This window comes from Electrophorus electricus, chromosome 1 (genome assembly GCF_013358815.1).
Source record: "Electrophorus electricus isolate fEleEle1 chromosome 1, fEleEle1.pri, whole genome shotgun sequence".
In the NCBI taxonomy this organism is placed as follows: Eukaryota; Metazoa; Chordata; class Actinopteri; order Gymnotiformes; family Gymnotidae; genus Electrophorus; species Electrophorus electricus.
Window position 1 is genome coordinate 12,534,610 of NC_049535.1, and position 19,734 is coordinate 12,554,343.

The 19,734-nt window shown below is 44.7% G+C and overlaps 3 protein-coding genes and 1 pseudogene across 3 annotated transcripts; 3 read left to right on the top strand and 1 right to left on the bottom strand.

The window, feature by feature from the left end:
• Positions 1–710: 710 nt before the first annotated feature.
• On the top strand, positions 711–6,273 carry aamp (angio-associated, migratory cell protein). The gene is made up of 11 exons (XM_027020176.2): positions 711–1,043; positions 1,208–1,339; positions 1,452–1,571; positions 1,664–1,803; positions 2,391–2,535; positions 3,236–3,319; positions 3,610–3,725; positions 4,036–4,130; positions 4,239–4,329; positions 4,420–4,574; positions 5,301–6,273. The coding sequence occupies exons 1-11, from the start codon at positions 953–955 to the stop codon at positions 5,374–5,376; spliced, it is 1,245 nt and encodes a 414-aa protein (XP_026875977.2). The 5' UTR covers positions 711–952; the 3' UTR covers positions 5,377–6,273.
• A 1,298-nt stretch (positions 6,274–7,571) lies between these two features.
• Positions 7,572–12,318, top strand: LOC113583691 (G-protein coupled bile acid receptor 1). The gene is made up of 2 exons (XM_027020151.2): positions 7,572–8,147; positions 10,504–12,318. Exon 2 carries the CDS (start codon positions 10,542–10,544, stop codon positions 11,553–11,555), a length of 1,014 nt encoding a protein of 337 aa, XP_026875952.2. The 5' UTR covers positions 7,572–8,147; positions 10,504–10,541; the 3' UTR covers positions 11,556–12,318.
• A 1,009-nt stretch (positions 12,319–13,327) lies between these two features.
• LOC113583683 (keratin, type II cytoskeletal 8-like) lies at positions 13,328–16,310 on the bottom strand. Its single transcript, XM_035532430.1, has 7 exons — positions 16,104–16,310; positions 15,427–15,635; positions 15,068–15,128; positions 14,887–14,982; positions 14,507–14,671; positions 13,895–14,020; positions 13,328–13,790 (listed from the first exon to the last, which is right to left on the bottom strand). The coding sequence occupies exons 1-7, from the start codon at positions 16,308–16,310 to the stop codon at positions 13,554–13,556; spliced, it is 1,101 nt and encodes a 366-aa protein (XP_035388323.1). The 3' UTR covers positions 13,328–13,553.
• Positions 16,311–16,639: 329 nt separating this feature from the next.
• On the top strand, positions 16,640–18,523 carry LOC113583699 (annotated as a pseudogene).
• The last annotated feature ends 1,211 nt before the right edge of the window (positions 18,524–19,734 follow it).

The following is a 19,734-nucleotide window of genomic DNA, read 5'->3' on the forward strand; positions in this document are numbered from 1 at the left end:
AAAGGAAGGCTTGTTCCCACAGATCTCATTAAACGGTTCAGATTAAGATGGAAAGTGTAACCTGTTTATTTTAGAAAAGGTAAAATGATTTTGTAATGTTTTATAGCCCACTGGTGCAGTACACACACCCTTGGCACGCCTGAATTCCAGGGTTTCCATTGTAATGAGCACATTAACTGCAGTCTCACTAGCTAGATTTTTCTGTTCCTTGCAATCCACACTGGACTTTCACACACACACACACACACACACACACACACACAGTAATGGTTGAATTGGAAACCTGGCTTAAACAATTACGCAATTATTTACATACTCCTGAATTTAATAGCCTTTACAACTAAAGTAGTCATAAACAGGCCAAAAAGCACAAAAAAAATCCCATCAATATATTTTCTGGAGGAACACATAAATAACTACATTTAAAAGACCAAAGCCTTGGCAGATAACAGTAATTCGTTTTCGTAAACGTTTAGTTTCGTGTAGCTCTTAAATGTCCATATATTAAATGTAAATATGTTTGATAACTATTACTGTTTAGCGTTTTGAATGCGGCTAAATTAGTCAAAACCGTTATGATGTCTTTAAGCTCGGATGTCCAGTGTTTGATCGTCTAAGGGTTTGTGCGTTAGTTACGGCCAACAGCGCCACAGCGCCACCCAGCGTGCCACGTCTGGGTAGCGCACGTTACAGCACCGGAAGTCCTCGCTACGACTTCCGCATGTTATTTGGGGAAACGTCACAGCTAGGTTCAGAAACTAACACGTGAATTTGGCACGGGGATATTTTTAACTAAACTTTGGTTGTTTTAATACCAACTGAACTCGCCATAAAGTATCTATTACCCGAGTTTGGTGAAACGGGGACGTGGTTTGGGGTCCTCAGCGCCTGGGCAGTGTTGGTGTTCGGCTGAAGCTGAGGGTAGCTGGCTGACCCACCGTCTCGTCCCGTCATGGATGATCCTGAACACGGCGCCGTGCAGATTCACGGCGACGAGGAAATCATCGAGGTTATTGAGCTGAATGAGACGGAACAGACGCCAGGTGGGTGTCCCGCTGCGCCATTGAGACAGCCAGGTAACTAGGAGGAGTCTCATCATGCTAGTTACTTTGTGTGTTATCTGTCTTACGTGTGTGTGTGTGTGTGTGTGTGTGTGTGTGTGTGTGTGTGTGTGTGTGTGTGTGTGTGTGTGTGTGTGTGTGTTTAGATGACCTGGCGGAGGAATTCGACGATGTGGATTTCGCTGAGGCAGGGAACGTGGACGATGAAGGATGGGAGACTGAGGATGAGATGGACGCGGAGCAAGACGATAGCGAGCTCACGTTTTCCAGACATACCGGTGACGGTTCTCCCCGGCTGCGTCATGCCCACTGGTCTATACTCTTTACCGATACGCTCGTCCTCTCGCGTTGGTCAGTTATTCACTATGTGCCTTTAACGCTCTCTCTCAGGCTCTGTGTTCTGCGTCAGCTTGGACCCGGTGACAAATAATCTTGCCGTCACGGGTGGTGAGGATGACAAAGCTTTCGTATGGAGAGTCACCGACGGAGAGCTGCTGTTTGAATGCACAGGTGCGTGGGAACGGTCACGTCTGGTAAGATAAGGGCACGGTGCAGTGGTCTGTCAGGAGCCGCTCCCCAAACATTAATACTCTCTTCTGCAGGCCACAAGGACTCTGTCACGTGTGCAGTCTTCAGCCATGACTCAAAGCTGGTGGCGTCTGGAGACATGAGCGGACTTATCAAAGTGTGGCGGGTCGAGACCAAAGAGGAGATTTGGTCTTTCGAAATAGGAGATCTAGAGGTAAATTGAATGTGATCACCAGTGTGTTGGCTGGATGTGAAAAGGATTTGTGCAGTGTGTTGATTGCAAAATGTCCTGGTGCACTGAGAAAGGCACTATTTAAGTGTAACTAATAATAATCCAGGTGATGTGATCATTTTGTTGCTGAGTGTTTTGTCCTTAAGATGTGGTGTTTGATGTCCACTGTGCTAATAATAATCCAGGTGACGTGATCATTTTGTTGCTGAGTGTTTTGTCCTTAAGATGTGGTGTTTGATGTCCACTGTGCTAATAATAATCCAGGTGACGTGATCATTTTGTTGCTGAGTGTTTTGTCCTTAAGATGTGGTGTTTGATGTCCACTGTGCTAATAATAATCCAGGTGACGTGATCATTTTGTTGCTGAGTGTTTTGTGCTTAAGCTGTGGTGTTTGATGTCCACTGTGCTAATAATAATCCAGGTGACGTGATCATTTTGTTGCTGAGTGTTTTGTGCTTAAGCTGTGGTGTTTGATGTCCACTGTGCTAATAATAATCCAGATGACGTGATCATTTTGTTGCTGAGTGTTTTGTGCTTAAACTGTGGTGTTTGATGTCCACTGTGCTAGTGGTTACAGTGGCACCCTCATGCGCCAGTCCTGCTGGCAGGTGCTGCTGACGGCAACGTTTGGATGTGGAAGATTCCGAGCGGGGAGTGCAAGACGCTTCAGGGCCCCAACTGTCAGGCGACAAGCGGAAAAATCCTCCCCGATGGTGAGAGAAGTTTGGGTCACCAAAAGGTCTACGTTTTAAAACGTTGAGAATTGCTACAGAAAGACGCTTGATTTTATGCTTTCGTGTGGTTTGCATATGCTTGAAAACGTGGACTTGGACTCTTTGTACAAATGTCGTGTCGCTGCAAAATTCTATTTCTTCGCATTCGCTGGAGGATCAGTTTGCTGTTTCTGGACCATTTGTTAAAGCTGTTGTTTCCTATCACTAATACTCCTGTGTAAAAACATGGCTGATGGCTTCAGTGTTGAGAAAGTACAGCTCTACATGTTCTTACTGGGCCTAAAACAGCCTGAAGGAGTGATTGTGTAAGGCTACAACAATGCTGATAAATAAATGATCCACTTAATAAAGAAAACCTGCAGTATAGTTGTGTGTCTTTAAATGTTTTACTGATAAAAAACCAAAATTGAACATATGAAGGTAAATGTGATAGTAAACAGAAACATCACAATTAAGACGTGTAATTCTGAACATAAACCTGAAATACACAGGCAGGTGTTTTCTATTTTCGAAGGTCACTTTTATTCAAATGATCTTCCTGTTAGAACGTGTTTAACATCGTTCCTGATCTTGACACTAAAATGACCGACACAGTAGCGCTGTTTACACTTATGATGGAAACAACCCGTTTTAATAAAGTAGGAGGGAGCCTGTTTGCTGAATTCTCTCTCACACACAGGCAGAAGAGCAGTGGTGGGTTATGAGGATGGGACACTGCGTCTGTGGGACCTCAAGCAAGGCAACACCATCTACGTCATTAAAGGTGAAGGCAGCACCATCCATGTCATTAAGGGTGTAGGCAGCACCATCTACATCATTAAAGGTGAAGGGTGGCCAATTGTTTATGGGGAAAATTAAGCACCGTGGCCACTATGCATCCTGTTGTGGTATTCAGATCAGATTTACTTTTCATCTTTACTTTTTTTAACTCCCCTTTTCTATTTGATCTTTAGCTTGTGCTAAGCGTCCTATTTTTTTAAAAAAAGCAGTGCTGTCTGTCTGCTTAAACATTGCTTGACCTTGGCGAACACAACCGTTGCCGTTTTTTCATAGGCCAAGACGGCCACCAGGGGGCACTGACGTCTATGGAGTGTAACAAAGATGGCACACTGGTCCTCACGGGGTCAGTGGACGGACAGGCTAAACTCATCAACACTTCAACAGGCAAGGTGAGTCCATCCGTGCAAATGGAGATTTCTGAAGTTGTTCACTGTAGCAGAATTTGCCTTATTTGTAGGAAACTGTGCTTTGTAGCGCAGTGTCTCCTGTAGGTCATCAGGTAGTCATGTTCCATCCTTGTCTAGGTAAAGAGAGCTACTGATGTGTTTGGGTAACGGGTAGCAAATGTATGCGATGATTCAGGATGTAAAGCAAATGCACTCAGGTGGCACCAGTTTATTGTATCCGAGTCAGGGGAGAGCACTGCGCTACAAACGCGAGTGGATTCCCTGCTATAGTTGTGACGTTGCTGTGCTGTAGGTGGTGGGCTGTCTATCACTGGACAACAGCGACACGGGAAACACGGTGGAGGAGCAGGATTCCAATTCCGTGGAGTCTGTAGGCTTTTGTAACGTGTAAGTCATGACACTTTGCATTTGTCGCATTCTAACTTGTCTTAAGCCTGTCTTAAGCCTGTCTTGATGTGTGTGTGCTGTACCAGCTGATCAATTTGACACTCCTAGGCTTCCCCTCGTGGCTGTGGCGTATCTGGACGGCACTCTAGCTATTTACGACTTGTCCACACAGAGCCTTAGACACAGCTGTAAGCATGAGGTAACTGACAGAATGGGGTCCGTTGGTATATATGTGTGTGTGTGTGTGTGTGTGTGTCCTCTGTATTGAGTGTGTTATCGTCTCTCGCAGGTCGGCATCGTGCATCTGCAGTGGGAGGAGGCATCAGCAATGGTGGCAGTCTGTAATCTGGGTGGGGTGGTCACTCTGTGGGATGGGCGGTCAGGAAGCATGGTGTCCGAGTACCATGGACACTCAGCAGAGATCCTGGACTTCACCCTCAACAGGTGAGTGTGGTCCCTCCCCACCCAAAGCAGTGGACCTGTTGAGTTTAGGGTTTTACGGTGATGCAATATATGCACTCTCATATTTAAATGTAAATGTGTACAGACAAGTATTTAGGATTCATACATGTTTACATTACATCTCCTTGCATGAGAGTCTTGTACACTGAGTCATACGTTTATTGGGTATATAGTTTACGCTCTAGCTGTTGCTAATAGGCTGCCATACTTACAGGCACCTGTAGGTTGTATTCCACATCTCCAGGCTCTGCGTTTGTCTCCTGGACTCTGTGTACATCGTCTCAGCCTTTATCAGCCTTTTTCATGAGGCTCCCGGTTTTGGCGAGAGGGCGAAGGCTTTTAATACGCATTTACATTGCAGATGTCTTTGCAAACGCTGTCTATGCAAACCTTGAGCAAGCATACACATACATGAAACGGGCAGACAGAAGTTGTGTTGTATGTCATAGGAGGGAACCTGCTTGTGCCAAAGGTGAAGTGGTTCTTGTTGGAAAAAACAGATGCACGTCTTAGTCAATGACTGACTAGTAAAGTAAAGACACAAACTCAGTCAACTACTTTTTCTTTTAAGAGTAAAAAAAAAAACCCCTAAAAGCTTCCATGCTGAAGAGCTTCTCACTATCTCATCTTTTAATCTCATAGTTCCATATGCTGTGTTGCTGACGTAGCGTACCTGTAAAATGCGATCCCTCCATCTTTCACCCGCAGAGAGGCGTCAGTTGCAGTGACGGCAGGCGGCGACCACAAAGCCAAAGTCTTCTGTCTTCAGCGGCCCGATCGGTAGGAAGACGGGACTCCTGTACCCTAGCCTTCCGTCGGACCGCCTCGCGTCCAAACTGCCTCCTCAAAGAAGGATCTTGCTCACTAATTCTGTTTTTTTAATGATCAAGTCTGGCTCTTTCTCACTTCTGCAGACTGCCGTTTCAACTACTGGTCATTTTGAGAAACCCGTGTAGAAGAGTTACTGGGCATTGTGATCCTTTGGGTGGAAAAAAAGGTGTCATTCAGAAAAGGTTTTGGTTACGTATAATCTGAAATGTACATTCAAACCATTTTAATTGGACTGATGGATAAAGAATATTGGGAATTTTGTTATTGTGAATGAAAGTGAAATAATTTGGACGGGTCTATTGATTCCTGCCATGTTCACACTTAAGGCCACATGTGTAGTCTTGTGTTTTGGTTTGGTTTCTTTGACCCCTTGAAGGAACATCATGTGTGTTTTATGCAGTTGACTATTAGTACAGCTGAACCTTAGGCTACAAATGATAATCCAGCTTTCATCTTTCTCATTTAATACCCAGTTTGTTCTGTAATACAGAATATTTGTTGACCTGAGAATTATAGCAGACAGTCTGGGGACATGAGGATAATGGTGAATGGAATTTCCGGTGGTTGGACCATATCATTTTAAGTGGAAACTGCGTTTGGTTCTGTGATGTAAATCGTCCAGTTCATCCAGTTGAACAGAAATTAAGCCAATATGTTTGCATGAATTTAATACAAAAAAAAAGCTATTGATGGAAAGGACACACCTAAGCTTTCTAAAGAAGAGATTTAGAAATTATAAACCTTTTTGCATTTTAGGGCATCTTATGGTTTGATCTGCCAAGTTACACTTAACTTTTGTTTGAGGGTTGTTTATGCTTATCAAAAATAAATCGTTTTGTGTGAACGTGCAGATAGTGTTCCTGTTCTTGTGCTGCACTACTGTAAGTATATATCTTCCCCTTCAACAGGGGATTTTTTTTTCCGGCTGTTTTGAATGTGACCATTGGTAACGTCACTGCCTAGCTCAAATGAAAGGTCTGATTTGTGCCGTGGCCCTAGTTCCACTGGTGACATGATTGAGTGTTTGTTAACACCCAGGGCCTCTTTTTTTAGACGACCGCTTATATGTTGTTTTGACCGGTAGTGATGAATCTCCCTCCATCTTGAGCGGGCCACTGTCCTGCTAATACCTTTGTGCTTATACTGGTTCCGTTCATTCCCTGTTGGTGTCTGTTATCTTCTGCTCCTGGTTGCCTGTTCACGCTCCGTCTGTCAGAACTCTTGGAAAGTGCTGCTGCTGTCGTCATCAGTCTTAAAGAATATCCGTGCTTCTTGCTTATGGTTAACCTTAAAGGGATGATTCAGAAGTTGCTCTGCTCTGATCTGCCATTTTAGCTAACCAGTTTGAACTTTTGAAACTTGTCAGTGATGTGTGAACACTATTACTACATATTTTTCTTCTCAAACTGTCAGAAGCTTGTCAAACGTGGTTTGTGCCATGGCCGGAGAGCCCCTACTTATTCGTGGGGTTTGTGAAATTGTCGACAGGAAAGTGTCTTGCAGGTCTGTCTAAAGTGCTGCAGTGACCCAGGTGGAGATTCCTGACGATCATCAGGAAAATCTCCAGAAGTGGTTTGTTTGAACACTTCAGCAAATCTCAAAACGCAGACATGCTGTCAGCGTTCCAATTTCAACAGTTTTACTGGGTCCCTGATTTACAGCCGAAATATTTCAGAGAGTTTGCTTTCTTTCACGGTGTAGAGCTGCAAGAGCCGTTAACAGTTACGCTGCAGTCTGACGGTCTCCCTGACCTTCAGGCTGTTCAACTCAGATGCGCAGTATGTCATGCTTTTTGGTTTAGGGACGCCTCAAAAGGCTCCGAACGTTTGTTAACTGATGTTCCAGAATGCGTCTTTGCCTGATCTAGCTCGGCGAGGTGCTGGCTGCAACACTGTGGAACGCCGAATAATGGACGCACAGGTAGGAAGGAGGCAAACTGCCCTGGGTTGGTCACGGCTTGCGGAGGAAACCATCCAGACTCGCCAAGCGGGCCCCGCAGTGGAAGAAACGACTGTATAGATCTTCCCGGAGCGGATGACGCATCAGGTAAAACGCAGAAGGGCCTGCTGGGAACAAGCGTGGAGAGGCGCACCTTTATTTGGGGGCTGAAGACATCCAGTCTGACACGGTAGGGAGATGAGTAGAGGACTGGTCGTGGTGGCGGTGGCCCAATACTCCCCAAAGAGCTGAAAGGAAAAAGAAAAGATGTCCAAAATTGTCTCCAGTGTGGACCGGGTCTGTTTATAATTTGCTACACATTTGGGAGGAAAGTTGTTAAATTAAGTAATCGCTTCAAAGCTGTGTGTGTTCAGTAGGTCAGAGGTCTCCTGGAGCGCTCAGAAGTGCTAGGCGCGTGCACGTTCAGTACAGCCTCGCTGGTAGATTTGGGTCGTGCGCAGTCGTTTCATACGACCTGCGTAGTCGTTTCATACGTTTCCACTTGACCGTCTCTTCCTCCTGTGTAGCCTTTCCTCTTTAAGGTGCGTCTGGACACTCAGTGCTGCACTGTCTGTTTATTGCACGAGACAGAACCGGCAGCCAAAAGAAAGCTCAGTAGGAAAGGAGTTTTACAGCTCGCAGTTCAAATGTAGGCTCTCTGTGACCCTCCTGGGTGAGAACGTCTCACCAGAGCCATCCCCCACATACCTACCTCTCGCGCCAATGAAGATATGAAGGATATTTTGGGGATTTTTTCATCTTTGGTGAATATTTTACTTAAACGAGGTAAGCGCTGTCTTTTTGCTTTGATGGAAAGCCTTCGTGGATGGTGACATTTGGTTTAAGTGTTTGTAAATACAGAAGAGGATTTATGCTCATGAGGTCCTTTCTCAGGGCTGCTATAAAGCTTGCAAATGGACTGTTTATGAGGAATAAGTTTAACTACATGGGCAGGTTCTGATGTCTGTTTTCCCAGTTAGTGATGATGACAGCCAAGGCAAGTTTATTTGCACAGCACTTTTCCCAGTCCACGGCAATGCAGTGAATATAGTCAAACCTTTTCTCAGAAACCGCAATTAGAAGCTTGTAGGAGCACTTTGTTCACCAGAGATCACGTCTGCATGCACCATGTGTTATACGGACAAAGGCTCAGTACTCTTAAAACACAGGAATATTTGTAATGGGAATAATTTTAACAAAGACACAACTCGGGAGCAAAACCTCTGTCTATGCAAGTTTATGACCCACAATGATCGCATGACTGAAGGGTTAATGGGTGATCTTTTATTTTGATTTGGTGATAAATGTCCAAAGTTATTTACACACAGTCATTACTTGGACAGCGTACTAGATATTTGACCTACTTTTGAATAGGAAGGGTGGGCCAATATTAACATTTAGGAACAGTGTGTAGATGTGTTTCTATCCGTAAGGGTGCTCGGTGTGCTCCTGAGTAAAGCAACATCTCAAAAAAATCTGTGTATCGTACACCTCTCACAAGAACATGCTTTCAAAGCCTTCACAGTTCTACAGCAAACAGGCAGTTATGCCACGGCAGTAAACTGACAGACAGAAGAACATCGGCGCATCCCAGAATAAATGACTCAAAGCTCTGTGCTGAGTGAGTTTCTGGTCAGAAACGATTACTGATCACTTCAAACAGTAACTACTCCTGCTGTAATTCTGTCAGTTCGATGAACCATGAACCAGAGCTCAACTGCAGTTTGCTACCGTGTGCCTCACATGGATACTGTGGTCTGTAATATGCACTGTAACACTAGATGTTAACCCTGTAGAAGGTGACTTTTGTCAACCAACTTAAAGATGGGCAAAGCCAAGCCCAGAGCATCGAAACAAAGAACGCTGTGAGTGTTTAGCAGTATGGTTACCAGTATGAAGTGCAGATATATGCTTTGAGTAACCATTGAAATCATTTTGAATTAGTTCAGTCAGCGTGAATTACAGTTATATACTTTGGGTGAGCAGTTTACTACAGCTCTGATGAATGGATTGGTTACCAGCCAGGTTGCCCAGTGCAGGACGGGTTCCCACTTCAGTCCTGGTCCTCCCGAGGTTTCTTCCTTCATTCCTACCAGGGAGTTTTTCCTTTCCAAAGTCGCCTCTGGCTTGCTCATTGGGGATCTGGAGCAAGACGTTTGTGACAGCACATGTTGTTAAAAAAAAAAAAAAAAAAAAAAAAAAAGTGCTGTATAAATAAATAAAACTTTGACTTTGACTTTGACTCTGTTTGCTCATTTCCTCATAAAGTTAAGATCAGCTCAGACATGTTCGGTGCCTATGGCTTCAGTATTTCAGGAGTGACATAATGGATGGAGTTGGATGAGCAATGCTGCTCAACAGCTTCGTTTTAAAGTTTCACGGGGTTTCAGTCAGTGGGTTTGCGTGGGCGGATGAAGGACTGCGGCAGGTTGCAAGGGTTGCAAGGGTCCTGGCGGCTAGGCTCGCGGGGTTAACGGAAATCCTGATTCCACATGTGCTCATTCAAATTTTAAAATTTGAGGATTAACAAATGAATTGTGTTTCTGTCGGATGCTGGAGGGATATATAAAAGAAAAAGTTAAAGGGCCATGTGAAGGCTTTGGCTTAAGACAGCATGCTGATGTATGCCAACGCAGCTTTTAAAATAGTGGCACATGAAGGCAAGGAAATATGAACTGAAGTCCGTGGGATGAAAAATCAGGAGTAACATCATGAGAGAGCTTGGTAGTTTGGCGGGTTTGGTAGTTTTCACTGTGTGATGGCTAAAATGGGGTCTGTTTGAAATAAATGGTGAGAAGAATGAAAGGAGAGAAGTGAGGGGTTAACCCTTTCCAGACAGCCCATTTTCAGTGGAATGTTCCACTCAGAAATTAAAGGGTACCAGGAGGAAGCTTCTAGAAATCTGAGAGGAATAATAGTAGTAATGAAAACAAAGAATAAGAGGTTCGTTTTAGCAAGACAACCTAATGTGTATTATAGCAAACACAAACTAAACATCCCATCAATATTGAGATGACAAAGCACTATTGTGCGTGACTGGACAGGAATGTCTGCTAAACACTATAAAATGTAAATTAACCCTTTATCAACACAAAAGCTGTAATGACCTGGTTTTTTTTTTTTGCCCCATGCTTCTCCACAGGGGAGATGTAGACAGGAGGCACTAGGGCAACGTCTGCCATGGTTTGCAATGACTCAAGGAGTAGTGGGCAGGAGGCTCGTCTGATTTACGCCGTGACGCTGCCCCTGTCCACCGCCATCATGCTGGCTAACCTGCCGATCATCCTGGGCATCGCCTACAGCCGTCAGCTCCGCAATCCTCCAGGCTACTTCTACCTCAGTCTGCTGCTGGCTGACGTGGGCATGGGCGTAGCTCTGCCCTTCATCCCCTGGATGGCGCTGGGCCGTGCCCTCCGCTTCTCCGCCTGTCTGCTGGTCCACGTCTTCCCCAACTTCCTGTTCCTAGCCTTCGTCTCCAACCTGCTTCTGGTCCACTACGACCGCTACGCTAGCATTGCCAGCCCGCTGCATCGTGCCCGTTCCTGGTTGTACCGTCGTCACTGCCTGACCCTGCTGGCCGCGTGGCTCCTCCCTCTGCTCTTTGCCCTGATGCCCGCGTTTGGCTGGAACGGCCGAGAAGAGCGAGGCACCAACACAACCGCTCCGCCTGGTTGCGGGCGGCCATGGCCGCCCGGAGACTCCTGCTGCACGTACCGAAGCGTCTTCCCTACTGCTTTCATCTACCTCGAGGTGTACGGCCTGCTGGTGCCTGCCATCCTCGCCATCGCGGTCATGACCGGCCGGGTGCTATGGATCACGCGTGGGCAGCTCCGGGGTATCCAGCGGCTGGAGCGGGCAGTGGGTGACGCTGGGCGGCACCGGAGGCTGGAGCTACGCTACGCCCGCTGCGTGGCAGCCGTCACCCTGGCGTTCCTGGCCTGCTGGATGCCTTACATGGTCTACATGCACGTCTGCATGGCCTTCCTGCACCGCCGTGGTGAGCAAGGCAACACCAGGGCCCACACTGTGCTCCTGTGCACTGGGATCGCTGGAATGGCTTCTGTGCCCCTCCTGTTGGGACTTGCCAACAAGGACTACACCGACGCTGCTAGGAGACTGATGGGTAAACTGTGGCACCGCAGGTCCAGGACACACCGGCAAAGGAACATAGACCTTTGGGTATTTCACAGTTAAATCCAGGGCTTGTTGCCAGCAATATACCGCAAGTTTAGCAGTGTCATTGTTCAGATAAGCAGGATGGATTATGATATTATGTGATTTTTAAAATTTACTTGTTTTATAACCCAGTCCTCTGCATTGCATTGTTGCGATTGGGCTCTTGATAATTGTTGGATGGGGTTCGTGATTGTTGCTCTGGATGCAGTACTCTGTTGTGAGGATCTCCAGAAAGTTTTGAATTGTTTGGAACTTCAGCTACAGAATTTCCAGTAATTTAGTCCTTCCATGTGTCTTTTCTTCGGGCCACAGGCTTATAGAACAGGACGGCAGGAGCAGCCCTGTATGCTGACCCACCAACTCTATCAGCAGCTAGTAGGATCAGGATATTCAAACGCTGAAGGGCTCTTATGTAAACTATTTTGAACAGAGTCCTTTGTTAAATAATGAATTATTTCCAACCTGTGATGATATTTTGCCTTTTAAAGCTGTTATACTGTAACGGTGAGTTTACTGCATAGACTGAGGTTTTTTTCCCCCCCTAATGGCCTGGATTCCATTGCAATTTAAGTCAAATCGTGGTGGTGGAGCCCTCAGGTACAATATGAACATTTGCATTTGTTACGAAGTGTTTAAGAACCAGAGAAGACGACACTGGTGGAGGCACTCGTTACGTGTCACTCTCGCATCGTCTGTTTTAGAATTTATTTCATAAGGTGAAATTAAAAGTTACACTGAGGGTGTACAAGTCATTTCATATTTACAGGCCACAAAAATTTTATATAAGTGAATTTTCAGTTGGGAGAGAAAGAGAGAGTTATTATCTCAGTTATTCTGATGTTCAAAGCCTCATTTTCATCACTTTTCATCTTTCCAGATCCCCATTTGGTGCTCTGGGAGCCAAGACTCAACACTAAACTCTAAGAATAAACACTTAAAAGAAACAAAAAACTTACACATTAAACTACCAGATTTGCTTGGTCAACTTGCTAACCATAGACGTGTAGTCTGCTAATTACTTTTGGACCGTGAATTATATTCAGGGAGCTTTCTGAAAAGTCTGAGTGTCAGCCACGAGGGGTTTCCGTTACCAGGGAAACGCGGTATGTCTGCTGCTATGAGCTGACAAACTCCAGGACCTGCACCTTCAGACCACAGGATATACAAAGAGAACAAGGCTTCCAAAAAGACAAACAAATGCATGGTTACCATGAAAAGACCCTTTTATTTTCCATTACCTGTAAGCATATGTTCTTTATTTTCCATTATTTTTAAGTATAATATCTTTTACATTCAACACAGTAAAACCCCCCAAAGAACAACAGTGGTCAGAACTACAGTGTCACCAATGCTTCTGAGACACAGGCTTAATGTGATAGAATATGCGAACACACAAATTGGGTCCAAGGACTGGGGTTTAAAAACCACTGAGTAAGAGTGTGTGTGTGTGTGTGTGTGTGTGTGTGTGTGTGTGTGTGTGTGTGTGTGTGTGTGTGTGTGTGTGTGTGTGTGTTCTGTGTCGGTGAATAGAGTCCTTAACGCAACTCTGAAGTCTCAGAGATGATGGAGCCATTTCTGACTTCAATTCTTATAACCATGCAGGTCTTGGCGATTTGTTGAGATTCATGACTTGGCATGGTCTTTAAGTCCTTCACTTCTGCACAAGTAAGGATGGGGGATGTTTTTTTTTTTGGTTTGATTTTAGAAATCTGAGCAAAAAACGAGAAGTTAATTTAGCATGACAACGGAGCCGTACAGCCTACACTCCACGTGTGGCATTGTGATGTGTGTGTGTGTGTATGTGAGAATGCGACTCAGAAACATCTGAATGGAAATCAGACCTCTGTGTATCTGTGGCAATGCAAGAAAAAGAAATGAGAACTAAAAACATGAACTCTTACCATACTGGTTATGATGGTCAGCTATCTTGCAGAAGAAAGCAAAGGTGAAAATGTCGCGCAGAGAGCAACCACAGGTAAACGAAACGTGTAAATGTACCCTGCGCAGTGCCTTTGGTCACAGGCCCCAATACCTCATCTCCTCTCCTTCCAGGATTTGGCTGTAGGTGGCGATCTCGATGTCCAGGGCCAGCTTGAGGTTCAGGAGGTCCTGGTAGTCGCGGGTCTGCTCAGCAAACGGCTTCCTGTCCCTGCGCAGCGCTTCCTCCAGCTGCGCGATCGCTTCCTGAATAGTGTTGATGGTGGCCTGCCCGTCGACGTCCGACTTGGTGATGTCGTCCTCGAGGCTCTTTTTCTGCACAAGGGACAAGCAGGAATTGGTTTGGAGGAAGAGTGGGAAAACCGAAAGATGTGGAATCGGAGAGGGAAGGCGGAAGTGCTCGCTCCAGGTCTTTTCACCTTGTTTTTGAGGTTGTTGATCTCAGACTGGAGCCTCTGGATACCCCTTTGGATATCGCTGATCTCCTTCCTGATGTCCTTCACATCCTGCTCCTGCTTCTCTGCTTTAAGCATCATGTCATCCATCTGTGGAATCCCACAACACAAACTTTCATCACCCATCCATCCATATGGGGAATCCCACAACACAAACTTTCATCACCCATCCATCCATATGGGGAATCCTACATCATATACGTTCTTCACCTATTCATCCAGAGTACAGGGCTTTTGGGTGCTATATGTAACTATTTGCAGTAGTTACAGAAGAGGTGATAAAAGCTCAGATAAAAGCTGGTTATTGTTCACAACAAATCATATGATTTGATCCTTGGTTTTACGCACATTTTGTGAAACCATGAAGAGAATGTCTATTGCAGTCACGTGCTTCATCATGCACCGTTGGCATGGTTAACCACAAATTAACCACAGCCTCAGTCTCACAACACTACTGACTCAACATTTATGTTGCAGTGTGCAGTAGAGCGTAATATTTTGGGAAAAAAAATTAAAAATTTAAATAATGAAATATCAGTTTGACTCAGTGCTCGGTGGGGTCAGCAGGTCACGGACCTTCTTCAGGTTCCACTGCTCAGCCTCCTCTCGGTTACGGACTGCCATCTCCTCGTACTGGCTTTTAACAACCAGCAGGGTCTCCTCCATGTCCAGGTTCCGAGGGTTATCTACTGTCATCATTACAGTCTCATTAAGGATCAGAGACTTCAGTTCCTTTATCTCCTAAAGTAGAGAGAGGGGATGAGAAGAAAATTTAAAGCATTAACCAGTAACCATCAACAATTAAGTACATACCACCTATCAATCAATCAATCAATCAATCAATTTATTCATTTATATGCAGTCAGTGTTTAATATTAACCAAATGGATCACTGACAAATCCATGTCAACAGCTATAGGTTGGCACATCTCATGACTGAAATGCCCTGTCATTTACGTCACTGTGTCCACGCTTTAAGAAGTCCATCTGTCCGAGAAGTCCCTCCAGCGTCAGCTGCAGCTTCACCCTCTGCAGGTAGTCGTTGTCCAGATCCTGCACCACACAAACACAAGAACTCCCTGTGGGACCCGCAAGGACGCGTTTCACGGCACGGCACGGAATTCGCGAGGTTCTCTACCTTCTTAGTGAAGATATACTCGTTTTCCAAGTCTGCCTTTTTCTTGAGCTGGTCCTCAGACCTGTTGGAAGGATGCAGCAGTCAGGGGGCAGAGGCGTGGGCTGATTAATGGATTAAACACCTGCCTGCTCTTACAGATCTGGTTTTGGTTTGGGGTGGAGGGGGTTGGTTGTACATTGGTTGTGCATTCCACGATGTTTCTGTGCTAAGGGACCTGTAACTTTTATATTTTCTTTAATATCACTTTTTTTTTAATTTGATGTGTTATGAATTTATTTTAAATCCCACAACATGCTCATTACTCATCCACGCACACCGCAGTGGGCTGTATACGTGCTTTGCCCTGTGCGTGCGCTCACCTGGCTCGGGTGTTGTCCAAGTCCACTTGACTCTTCTCTACTTCAGCCTGTAACTTCTTTCGGTCTCGGGCCAGTTCCTCAATCTTCCGCCTCAGGTCTGCCCCTATTTCTTTCACGATGTCTTCAGGCTTTCCCTTATAGCCGTTCTGCGCGAGTAGCAGATCCCGCCGCCTTTCTAAACCTTTCGTCTCTTGCTCTAACTTACGAACCTACGAAGCCGAAAGTTCCCATAATATATTTAATCTTTATTTTGAAAAACATTTTTTTTTTATAGGAGAGAGCATCCTATCAGGAACACGGAAATTATCTATGTTAATATACACGATTATGTTTATGACTACACATAACTTACACTTTGTTAACTTGGAAATCAAAGAAATGCGTTCGCTTCAGCGGATATTAACGCATTATTACACGGTAAAGGCTCAAGGCTCAGTGTGTGGGGACCCCGCTGTCATTCTGAAGTCTACTGCCCTCTGCTGGTTATGTGGCAGACCTGCCGTGACCCGAGGCGCATAACATAAAATTGAGCGTAAGAAATACCAAGAGATACCAGAAATACCAACATATCGTATATATCCCTGAAATTCATTATAGTTTTTGGTATTTAATATGCATGATATAAACTGTAGACGCTAGTCAGTAATGATTCATCTTAGCCTACATATAACTCTTACCTTGTTAATATAGTCAACAAACTTATCGTTAAGTCTGACCATGTCGTCTTTCTCCTTCCTCTTAGCTTGCTGATCTTGAGGATCGACCTTTGTGTTCAGTGGGGTAAGCAGCTCCGAGTTGGCAGTAGACACGTTCCGACGGCCCTTGGAGGATGAGGGAGAGTACGACTGGCTACTGAAACCAGGTTTGCCGCTTTTCTGCGCCATTGTAAGAACTAAGCGGGTAGAGATCGCAGATCACTGAGACGAGACGCGTTGGAGGAACCTTACGGCCAGGATGCGGGATGCGCAAACACACCGACAGGCGCCCCTTTTATTACGCGCGGGGTTCCTCCCATCATGAAGTTTCTAACAAAAGACAAGACGGGACGTGAACTCGGTGCGTGTGTGGGCGTCATTTAACCAATGACATTAGTTAAACAGCTGTATAAAAACACTTGCCTCGAGGATACTACCACAAAACTGGTTAGCGGCCAAAGTTACAGGTATCGTCCGGACAGTGTGTTCAGTCTAGAGTCGTAGTTTTCTTCAGTATCATGTCTCGCAACAGCGCCAGGAGCATGTACGGCGGGGCAGGCGGTCAGGGCGCCAAGGCATCTGTCTCCAGCATGGAGGGCCTGAGAAACGCTCTCCGTCCGGAGGGCCAGCAGCAGCAACAGCTGCAGCACCCCCAGAGGAACAGCCCCTATGTCCTTAACACCCCCCCTGCTGCTACACCTGTGGAAAACAAAAAAACCATGGGAGACCTTAACCAGCGCCTGTCCGGCTACCTGGACAGAGTGCAAAAACTGGAAGAAAGGAAAAAAAAAAGCTGGAGGAAGAGATCGAAGATATCTTAAAGAAAAGGGGCCAGACAACCAGCCGGGACTGGGAAGACATTGAGAAACCCCTGGAAGATCTCAGGAAGCAGGTACGTAGTGAACCAACAAGTAACAAATATGGTTGGCTTCAATTCAGCTACATAACCAAGATGGGTAATTGGATAACTTCATAAATAGATATTGGTAGACAGACTATTGCAATGAACATCTTTCTGACTATTGTCTTAATGTCTATAGATCAGCGACATGACCATGGAAAATGCGCGCCTTTTGCTGGAAGCAGATAACAACAAAATGGCAAATGAAGACTTAAAAAACAAGTAAGTAAGCGCAGATATCACTTACAGGACATCCATGATTCGACATCCATGTTTACGTGTAGAGTAGCCTACAATGTTCCTTGCCGGAATTTGTCAAAAGTGCACATTAGCGTACGAATAGAATATTTTGTAAATGAATGAAAGCATTCATAAATAAATACAGGGTGTGTAAATAAACGACAGACTGCTCCATAGCCATTTTGTTCAGAGTACACTTATTTGTTGGTCTTTTTTTAAGGTTGGAGATGGACCGTAACGCGCGCCATATGGTGGAGCAAGACCTGGCAGAACTTTGCCAACTCATCGATGACATCCAGCTGATCCATAATGACCTTGAAGGTCAGATCGATTCTGTCAAGGAAGAGCTGGCGTACCTCAAAAAGGACCACTGCGACGTAAGACACTTCTACTTTTGCGTTCATATCTCGATGATCGAAACGTTAGTGACTTTCAACTCGTGTTCCGAAGGATGTTGCTGCGTTGGAGGAGAAAATCAAGGAATCCAATGTGGTGGTGGAGACAGATTCATCTCAATCAAACCTCAACGAGACGATCAATAAGATTCGCATGCAATATGAAAAGATTGCAGTGAAGAACCGCGAGGAGACTGACGAGTGGTACAGGACAAAGGTAGAGTGTAAGGTAGTATCTCTGGTAGCATCTACAGTTACTTCTTAAACATTTTCACATTTTCGCATTCTTTTGCAGTTCGAAGATATCAAAGTGGAGGTGTCCAAGAAGACAGAGTCTCTGCAAAGTAGCATGACCGAACTTAATAAGGATCGCAAACAGAAACAGCAATATGAAATCGAAGCTCAGGAGCTGCGCAACATGGTAAGTGACACTGTTTCATATTAAACTGACATGCAGCACGCGTTGGTTAACTGAAGCAACTGTTCCTTTCTTAATACAAATACTTATAAGGCGGCTTTCCCTGGCTCTCCCACAGATCATGACTTTGGAGGACATGCTGAACAACGTACGGGGTCTTTTTGGCGGCAGAGGCAGAAGCAGACTGAGGCTCACCAGGACCTCCTCAACGTTAAAATGGAGCTGGAGGCCAAGATCACCGAGTACCGGAATCTGATGAAAGATGTGGATCCCAGGTGAGTTCAGGAGACGTCTCCGTGGAGGTCATTTAACCGTATTTGTGGTGTGGGATTCAACAGGTATATGTGTTCTTGAGTTGTCAGTGTAGCTGTAACATTTGTAAAGACAGGTGTTTTATTTTCGCATTCTTTTCTTCAACAGTGCGGACTCAGAGCTTGCCTCAGAATAATGGTGAGTTATGTCACGTTCACAGAACGGTGGAATATACTGGAGATCTTTGGATTATGCACCACAGACTAACCCTTATCACAGCTGCTTTCAATCAATAATTAACAATATTTACTATTGTAAGGTCATATTAACTTTAACACTCAAAATCATGGTGCCAGTTATATAAAGCTTAAACCCAAATTCGTCCTCGACCTTTACGCTAAAGCCTGAGAATGGAGGTGAAGTATTGAGCACATGAATGTTTACCTGCTGTGGTGTCCACTTCCAGACGCCACACAGGAGGACAGCAAGACTAAGGAGCGCACTGCAGCCAAGTGAGACCACTCGAGGAGACCTCGAATCACATTACCGTTACCACCACCGTTCCTGCTCCCTAATGGGTTAACACGTTTGTGTAGCTGTCCTTCTGAATGATACTTTCCCACTGAACCAGATCTGACCACTCTAAATAATCACTATGCTATGCTAGCTTTAAACTATCATTTCCTTCTAATGCCTAAGATGTATGCAGTGATGCTTTCAGTACTGTACCTAAAATGTCTAATACTCTGTTGCATAAATGCATCCAAATGAAGAGGGAAAACTGGGGGAAGATGAACAGTATATATTCTGAAGTCAAATAAAATCTTCAATTAAACTCTTGTTAAGTTGCACTGTATATAAACTCACTGAGCTCTACTGTTGCAATAAAAGAGGAAATGATTGATATCTTTTTGTTTTCATCTTTGAATATTAAGATATTTATTTGATCAGGAAGCATTTTGTTTGCATATAAAAACTACACAACACATCAGAACTAATGTATTAGAATAGCAATGCAAATTCAATAAACCACTGAATATTTTTCAGCTTCCAAAACTTGAAGTATGGCAAGAAGAAACCAGACTTGGTTTCCAAATCTCTTGGTTTCTGACTTACAAAAATCTTTCATTATGATAAGCACTTTAAACAATAATTTCCTTTGAATGCCTAAGATGTGCATAGTAACATTTACATTTACGGAATTTAGCAGATGCTCTTATCAAAAGCGACTTACAAAAGTGTTTTGTCATTTACTCATAGAATACATCCTGGCCAGTACAGTAGGTTAGAGTCCCAGATACCACTGAACTAGAATGCAGTTGAAACACAGGGATCAATGCTGATGACTAGAAATGCGACAATAAGTGCAATAAACAATACCCTACAGTAAGTACTAGAGTTTCTGTT

What these genes read in the sequence shown, in the direction of transcription:
- aamp (XM_027020176.2), top strand. Translation starts at nt 953, where the DNA reads ATGGATGATCCTGAACACGGCGCCGTGCAGATTCACGGCGACGAGGAA. An exon ending in CACGTTTTCCAGACATACCG is followed by an intron (nt 1,340 to 1,451) that starts GTGACGGTTCTC and finishes GCTCTCTCTCAG; the next exon opens with GCTCTGTGTTCTGCGTCAGC. An exon ending in GCTGCTGTTTGAATGCACAG is followed by an intron (nt 1,572 to 1,663) that starts GTGCGTGGGAAC and finishes TCTCTTCTGCAG; the next exon opens with GCCACAAGGACTCTGTCACG.
- LOC113583691 (XM_027020151.2), top strand. Translation starts at nt 10,542, where the DNA reads ATGGTTTGCAATGACTCAAGGAGTAGTGGGCAGGAGGCTCGTCTGATT.
- LOC113583683 (XM_035532430.1), bottom strand. Translation starts at nt 16,310, where the DNA reads ATGGCGCAGAAAAGCGGCAAACCTGGTTTCAGTAGCCAGTCGTACTCT. An exon ending in TTGTTGACTATATTAACAAG is followed by an intron (nt 15,636 to 16,103) that starts GTAAGAGTTATA and finishes TCGGCTTCGTAG; the next exon opens with GTTCGTAAGTTAGAGCAAGA. An exon ending in AGCAGTGGAACCTGAAGAAG is followed by an intron (nt 14,021 to 14,506) that starts GTCCGTGACCTG and finishes GGGATTCCACAG; the next exon opens with ATGGATGACATGATGCTTAA.